This window comes from Monopterus albus, unplaced genomic scaffold (genome assembly GCF_001952655.1).
Source record: "Monopterus albus unplaced genomic scaffold, M_albus_1.0 scaffold95.1, whole genome shotgun sequence".
Lineage (NCBI taxonomy): Eukaryota > Metazoa > Chordata > Actinopteri > Synbranchiformes > Synbranchidae > Monopterus > Monopterus albus.
In genome coordinates this window covers 546,180-554,814 of record NW_018127975.1, presented here as the reverse complement: position 1 = coordinate 554,814, position 8,635 = coordinate 546,180, and the positions used below count along the sequence as shown (strand labels likewise).

General features: G+C 40.0%; 1 protein-coding gene across 1 annotated transcript in view; it reads right to left on the bottom strand.

The window, feature by feature from the left end:
- Positions 1 to 8,635, bottom strand: part of madd (MAP-kinase activating death domain) — a 52,050-nt gene that overhangs the window by 30,617 nt on the left and 12,798 nt on the right. Inside the window, 6 exon segments of the mRNA XM_020608798.1 lie at positions 3 to 112; positions 249 to 421; positions 4,006 to 4,086; positions 4,277 to 4,390; positions 5,111 to 5,242; positions 6,524 to 6,827. Of these exon segments, the coding sequence (XP_020464454.1) occupies positions 3 to 112; positions 249 to 421; positions 4,006 to 4,086; positions 4,277 to 4,390; positions 5,111 to 5,242; positions 6,524 to 6,827 (914 nt within the window).

Below are 8,635 nucleotides of genomic sequence, written 5' to 3'. Positions count from 1 at the left end.
AGACATAGACTGAAAAGCCACCACTGGTCGGGGGAAGAGGCGCAGAGTGCGAGTGTGCATCTGGAACCCCTGGAGAACATTTGGGGAGTTGAAGAACCGTACCATGGCAACCCTGCAAGACAATATTTCAGTGTTTCAGTTTAATAGATCTTTATTGTGAAATTTGCACGATTTGGGTTCCTAAAATCTTAGAAAGACAGAGACAAAACCTGACAAACATTCAATGGAAAGAGGCATTCAAGGCTTACCTGGTGGCTACGTCCACAGAATCAACGTCATTGCCATAAATGAGAGGGTTGAACTCTGTGGAAGATGGTGAAGCTTTGTCTCGTCCAGGTGGGAGCAGGGGCATCTCCTGACCTTCCTGAAACTTCTCTAGGTTCAGAATGGGTTGGGTGTTCAAACTCATACTGGCCAAGGCCTAGAACAGGTGACAGTGATAAAAATTATAAACAAAGCAGTGGATCTAAAGAACAAAACACAGCGCTGTGATGGACCACTCCCACAATTGGCATCAACATTAATATGAATTTCTAAACTTACTTTCTTCACATGGAACATTTAATCATTGTTTGCTCTCTTTACGAGGCAAAACAATTAGGACCAAAGTCACTGCTAGAACAGGGACCTAAATATGAAGACTCTGGTTTAAGGGGTGATATTATGGGATGACCCAACTTGCTAAAATTAATCTAAATAGTAATCCCCACCACCACCAAGTATCTCTGATGCAGAGGAGCGTGCTAAAATTAGGTAAAAGATGATAAACTACAAGGTCCAAACCAGGTTTTTTTTCTCGTTTTCACAATTTTACATTACTTGTATTACACACAGCAGCTGAAGGAGTTGTGTGCATGTTGATGCCTGTAGTGGGTGGGCTTTTGAAAGGAGGAGCACATGGGAAATAAGTCACTATGCATGGTTTGCTTTTAGGGAACTGCTGCAGACTCAAGTGTAAATGTTTAGCTTAGCATAATGGAACATTTAGTTGCTGGGTCTGGATGAATGTTAACTTCGCCAAAGTAATTAGCTTCAATCATATCTTGTTTTGGGTTACAAGAACACTCACTGATGCCAAGATAGATGCACGCACATTCAGTCATGCTCAAGCCAGAGCTAAGCAGTGTATCAAAAGACTTGTCTGCAACATTCTGTGACACTGTTATGTATTTTATTCAAGTCTTGGGAACAGAAGGCAAGTAGTATTGACAAGCAAAATAAGGTGAGAGATCCGTGCAGGGGCAATACACATTCCACAGGAGGAGAAATGAGTAACCTTATTTTCAGAGGAGAAGATCTGCTTTTGGGTGATCACAGTCAACCTGACCAGACACTAGGAAGGGGATAAGAGAGATGCGAGGAGAATCACATGAAGGCCTGGGATGATATCTTTGCGACTGACACTGGAACAGCACATGATGGGAAGGGCCACAACTACTGTCCTTTCCCTCTCTTTTCATAGTCTCCTTTTAACAGTACTTCCCTATTGGTCTGTTTTTGCTGACAGCAAGTCAATATATTTTAGTGCTAAGCAAATGTGAGTCAAATAGATCTAAAGCCATGAAACAAAAAAATTACTTTTCATTTTCAGCACTACAACTTACTGAAGAAAGGAGATAAGAAAAGATAAATTTGTCTTTGTTCTGAAAAGGTGATGGACAGGCAGTGGAGCAAGAGAATTTGAAAGACTGAGGGAGAGTAGCTGAGAAAGTGAAACCAAGAGACAAAGAATATGAGGACAGAGACTTTTTTTATGCTTAATGTGAAAGATGGCGAGAAACACTTGCAATGAAATAATGTAACCACAAAAAAAAGACTGACTTCATCTACAGAATCCAGCCACAACCAGACTCAAGACAGCCATCCATGGTGACCAACCAAATCAGTGGTTACAACGTAGTGATGATGACAGATACAAAACAGCAGATCTTTTCAGACAGAGAAATAAAATACTTGCACAGTAAAGCATATGTAACAAAATAAAAGCCTTATTTTAAATCCTAACTCAGAAAAATATGTCAGGGATAATACAACTACAATGTGAAAGTAAATAAATCGGTCGCTCATCGGGACCAATTTATTTTTAGCTATTCCGTGGTAAGTGCAGGTATTTTCAGTGACTCGCGTCAGCAGCATTCTGCTTTGGCATCATAGTCTTCAGATAATCAGCTTAATCATCTTCAATGACATATTCTCCATTAACAGATACAACTATTGTGCATTTACTTCCAAATATACAACTGTTAAACTGAGGCTTTACACATTCCCACACACCAGCCTCTCAGCAACATATTCACGCACAGGGAGAGAACTGTTAATCACATACAGCCAATGAACCTGCTCTGATTCAAGGCATATTAAACAAAATAAATGTATACAAGGAATCAAAAACAAAGTAGAATTTGAAGGGAACACATAAAGAAAGCCTTTATGTTGGGTGCATTCAATAACACGGTAAAATAAGTTATTTATACAAATTAAACAGCTCTGAAAAAGTCCTTAGAATTAATCTGTAAAACTTTTTTTTATTTTATTTTATTAAACGTTATGTTAGATTGATGCCCCTTAACATTTAACATCTATGGTTAAGTGAACATTAGCTTATTTCAGTAATGCTGGCCTCATTTTATAATAAAGAAAAATACAGAAAATCAGTACAAGGACTTCATTCATTGCTGCTCTTTGTGAACCTGAAGAAATATATGAAACATTTGTTCCAGTAGTCCTTCAAATAAGAGTCTGAGATAGCTGCTAAACCTAAAAATGACTGGGTAACTGCAGAGGTTTCAAAAGGTCTTTTCACACTGAAGGCGTATTTTTTTGCATGTCAAAAATAATTTTCGACCCAATATTCTGTCATTGAACCCTTGCACATCGACAGAATATCGCTGAACAAGAAGTGGCATTTATTTTTTTTCACTGCAAGGTCAGCTAAACACATCTGATTTATTTATTCAAGTGGTGTTCAGTATATATTTTACTTCAGACATACAGCCAGACACTATTCCAAGTCGATCGGGTTCATTGTAATTGCTCCTCTGCCTCTTCAAGTGCTGTGGCAGCAGCAACAACTCCTCAAATTGCCCTATAGACATGATGAAGTAGGTCCAAAAATGACCATGGTAAAGTTTCAACTCCTGTGCCAAGCGGTGCAACTTTCCAAGTTGACTTTTTATCAATATAGAATGCATTCCTTACATTTGGCAGAACCATCACCTTCAGGTCATGATCGCTTGATATGGACTTTTGTAGCGTGACCTCTTAGAACTTCACATTGCACAACTGCATCGTGCTTGGTGTGAATATATTTGATGCATTTAAATCACCTCTGAAAAAAATTGCTATCTAATATCGTCTATTCATGTCACTCTGTATGTGAAAAGACAAGGATGCATGGCGATCTGATTTTCAAAAGAAGTGGCCAACCTTTCCTGGCAATAAGCACACAGATAATATACAGTATCAGTAGTATCCATAATTACTAAGATGTTATATGTGATATATTACTGATGTTGCTCACAGTATGGAAGTATGAAAAAGCGAAGTGTTTCCATGAATCAGAACCAGATTCTAATATTAGATAATAGGGTTAGAGGAGCAAGTTAGTTACTACAACTATTCCTAAAGGTTTTGCAGTGTAGCAAGGTCCTAACATCTGATTTTACCTCCAAGAGCTAGAGCATGCAAAGCAAACAGGAAAACAAAGGCATTTCTTTATGTTAGTGCACTACAAAACCAATTGCAAATGCTCTAATTTATCTACAATACATACAACTCTATTGAAGATGGAAGTCCCTACTCTTCACACTGCTGAAAGAGACATTTTACATTTAGAGTGCAATCAACTAACAGTCAAACATCAAAGGTCAAAAGTATACCTGGGGTCCAGACATTTCTCAGCAAAAAGCTCAGCAGTCCCACTGGTTTCAGGCTGAGCCTTGACTGTTACAGTGCAGAAGAATCAGAAAACATCATATGAGGAATCAGACGAATTACATGCATTACCTGTTTCAAATGTTTTTTAAGTTCGCATGCTTCAGGCTCTGGAAGAGGTGGCAGAATCTCTGCATTGGTGGGTGCTATAACCTGCAGCCAAAAAAAAGTCCTCAATTTATTTTAAAATTCATTCAAGTACAGAAAAGGAAACTTTTTTTTAAATATTTAAGCTCAGAAATGTTTCTCTTAGGCATTGTCTGTCAGCTTAATCTGGAATTTATAACAGACAAATCAAGATCAGAAGAGGGAGTAGACCACCATATTTTACTGATGTACTGACCTTGCTGCTGTCTAGGTCCACCAGCCATAAATCGTCCGGCATTTTGAAATCAGATTTGTAGAGGAAGAAGCTGGCTGGTACACCTATGATGTAAGGAGTGGGGGCAAGGAGGAGCTGTGTGGAGGAGAAATCAGACCTGTCAGCAAAAGTAAATCTGTAAACTCACTGAATGCTTAATCATTTGAACAAACTCCAAGCTCCTCCTGAGACTCCTCACTCTAACCACAATCACCCACTTCTTTGCATGGTCCATGAAGTCTGGCCTCCTGTGTGGCGCATGCACACGCCTGTACCTGTGTTTCATGGGGACCTGCCCTAATCTGCCTCTTAATCGCTATGGTCAGATGATTGGTTAGACAGACTTGGACAAAAGGTGTCACACTGTGTCTACAACAAAAGCATTTCAGCCACGTTTTTGAGACCTGTGTTTAAGTGATAAGCTCCTATTTTAAACAATTAATCTGATTACACTGGCTCGCATATCACTCGCACTTTATATATGCAACTGGGACTTTATTCAGGTGTGCGGGTGTCTCAAACTCCGACACAGAGGGTGCCAACATAAAGACTCTTAGGAACCTGTTTATTTAGCTACAAACATTTACCCACCAGCGTGGTGGGTAGTCTTCTGAGATTTACTCGGAAACTGGAAAATCTACCCACATTTGGCAGCTGGTGGGTGTTAATTTCAGACCCTGCCTGTCACTCACAATTTGATTTACCACAGTGGACAGCTTGTACAATTACAAACTGCATGTTTGGAAAAATTCTGAAAACACACAAAGAAATCATCAACTTCCTTGAACTATATTTACAACAAATGATAAGTTTTACCTGTTCAGCAGAGGCCATGCATGTTGGCAGTAAAGGGATGACAGGGAACATGTACTCCAGAGGGTAGATCATAGCCACAAAGGCCATAACGCTCATAGACAAAGCATTGTAATCTCTGGATTGGAGAATGACCTAAGAATAAAAGAAACACAAATGGGCTCTTCTGTGCAAGTCAAACATTACAAACGTTTATTTTTCTCTGCATTTCAATATAAACCTGGTGGGTGTTCACATCCTTGTTATGTTCATACTGTCATATTTAAATAAACACACAGTTGACATCTTGATCTGGGCGCTATCACATAATTATTTGTCGATCTATTCAAATTTCCTTTTGTCCCTAATGGAAAGATGTGAACACACGCACACTTTGCCTTGGCTTCATAAGAACATTAAAAACTGAGCTTTTATAAAAAATTCATTTGGCAGTACGCAATACTTGAAAGGAAGTCGCTCTGAAAGCTTCCAGGCAGCACTCAGTTCAGCCTGAATGAATTTAATGATGTACTAAATTCATCTTCAAAAGAAAAAAAATGGAGGGATACAAGAGGGCATCATATTATCCAGGTCAGGAATTCATTTGTGGTGGCTGATCCTGACAAGGAGAAGGCTGGAGAGCTACAAATCGCCCTGAAAATGCCTAATGACTGGCACATGGGTGCATCGTTCAGACACTTTAAGCTGCAATACAACACAGATGATTACATAAAAACAAATCAGGAGGGGGGATATCTGTTTAGATAGCCGACTCAAATCAATTCTATATTTGAGAAATACAAGCAGAAAAACAGAGAAATAGTCCAGCATTTATTCAACACTGTTGCTTTTTAGCAGTGTGACTGAAGCTGTGAAACTTATTTGGGACTGATGCAAATGAGTGTGTACCGGTGTCATTGTAAAATAAGAGCAACAACAGAAAACTACCCCAGCTCTAGCTCCTATTACATCCTTACTAATGCAAGGTCTGTGTTAAAGACCTGACAGACTAAGACAAAGACTAATTCCTTAGTCATACAGAGTACACACACACACACACACACACACACACACACACACACACACACTTCTTGACTATAATACTAACAAAAAATGGTCAGTCTGGGCATTTCTCTGAAGGTCTTTGAAAATGTTCTTCAGGCAGGGACACGGCTGCACTCGAGAGAAAACCAATGACCAAACACTAAATATAGCTTTGCTTACCCTTTCTCCTTGAAACAATCAGTTTGGTCTATAATAAAGTCCCAAATGTGAACTGGATACAGCTTGAAGCCAACCATACACCCCTGCTCTGTCAAAATCTCTAGATAACAGAGAGACTCAGCCAATGATTATTAAGAGACAATCTGGACCCTGAACTCACTGGTGTGCCTGGCAAGGCAAGTTTATTTATGTAGCACAGTTTCATGTTCTTACCTTGTGCTCTAGCAGGACACAGCTGAGGACCTGAAGACAGGCATCCACACCCAGGAGCTCTAAGGGCAAGTGCAAGGGGAAGTCGACCATGGAGAAGCGGGAGTTATCAGGCAGGGCAAAGGTGAGTGGCCGCTTGAGTGCAGGGGGCAGCACTTCCACATCCACACGTCTCTGACCCGCAACTGGCACTGGTGAGCGCAGCAATCGGTACACCCAGGACTCAATCTCACGCAGGTCGGCCAACAGCTGGCTGCCTTTCTCTTCCACTAACATCGCACCAGTGAACACCCGCCACATAGTGTCCCTGGGAAGGACATGAACCAAGTGTAAATTCAGAGCTCATTGTATACCATCAGTGTTTCCTTTATATTATGTGAGCTGAAGTTAAAGGTTGACATTATTTTCAATATAGATATATTAATTCTTGAAATATAAAATGTCAAAAACATAGCAAGTTTCTTAAACCCAATGTGATGTCTTCAAATTGCTTGTTTGGTCCAACCAGCAGTTCAGTACCAATAATTAAAGCATGCAAAGTCAACAGGTCAAGAAATGAAAAACATCTGTTATGTTAGTGTACTATAAAAGCCATGTAAAAATACTCTCATACTCTTTCTAAAATACATGTGATGTCACATTGTCTTCAAACTATTTGAAATGTAACAACAGTTTTGTGTGGACACCAGTCCAAAAGCAAAACGTATTATGTTTTCAAAGATCTATGACAGTGTAAAGCAATAAATCCTTAAATCAATGACTTCTGTAAAATCTGTATTCAATGAATTAGAATTTTTAAAACACCTCAATTAAGGGGTTATTACAGCAACACAGTGACAGGTAAGGCATTGAAATTAAATGAACTTTTTTTCCAAATGAATAAAATTGCCATTTTGCCCACCAATCTACAGTAATTAACCCATACTGACAAAGTGAAACATGTTTCTAAAAATCTTTGCAAATCTATTAGAAATCATAAATCCTTTGCTTGTGGTCAGGTTCCCTAATAAGCATTGAGATGTGTCTAGAACCTGACCGGAGTTCACCTGTGGCAAAGTGAAATGACTGGGCAAGGCACACACCTGTGTATATACTGTAAATAGTCCCACAATTCATACTGTGTGTCCAGACAGGGAACTCTCTGGAGACCTCCACAATACTGTAGCAAGGCACAGATCAGGGCAAGGGTATAAAACCATTAATAAAGCTCTAAGTGTTTGCAGGAGCACACTGGCCTCAATGACTGAAATGGAAGTTTGAAAACACCAGGACTCTTCCATGCATTGGCCGACAGCCTCTATAACAGAGTTTCAGGAGTCCTCTGCAGAGATGGGAGATCCATCTCAGCAGCTCTCCATCAGTCAGGCCTTTATGGTAGAGTGGCCAGACAGAAGCCACATTGCATAAAAGACATGACAGCCTGCATGGAGTTTGTCAGAGAGCATTTGAAAGACAGAGGATGAGTAAGAAGATTCTCTGGTCTGATGCCCATCCCTTAGCTAATACCAACTCTACAGTAATGCATGGGGGTGGCAACATCATGTTATCAGGGGTACTAAGCATCAAGGACAGGGAGACTGGTCACAATTGAGGAAAGGATGAATGCAGCCAAGTACAAAGAGGTCCTAGTAGAAAACCTGTTCCAGAGTGAGACTGCAGCGACAGTTCACCTTTTGGCACAGCAACATCCTAAAGCGTGGAGGGCTGACAATGCTGGTGTGGCAACAGGACAAGTCTAACTATCCCTGAGCCAAAAAAAACAGATGTACACCACATAGAACAAAATCTGTGGACAGACCTTCCAATCCTATGTGACAAAACTTGAGAGGATGCTCACACCCAGGTGTTCAAAGCTTGAAGGGGCGTACCCAAGAAGACTCCAAGCTGTAATTGCTAGTGTTTTCACACTGTCATATTGTGTTACTGAATGTAGATTTGTGGGCAAAAATGGCAATTTCATACTTTCTGATGTGACTATATCTGGAGTGGCCTGAAACATCAAAATGAGATGAATAAGAGAGGTCATAATTTGGCCTTAGTCTAGAGTTACTATGCAAAAACAATCCCCCACACCACCCAAAAAAAAGTCCATATTGCAATCTAATGCCAACCCAA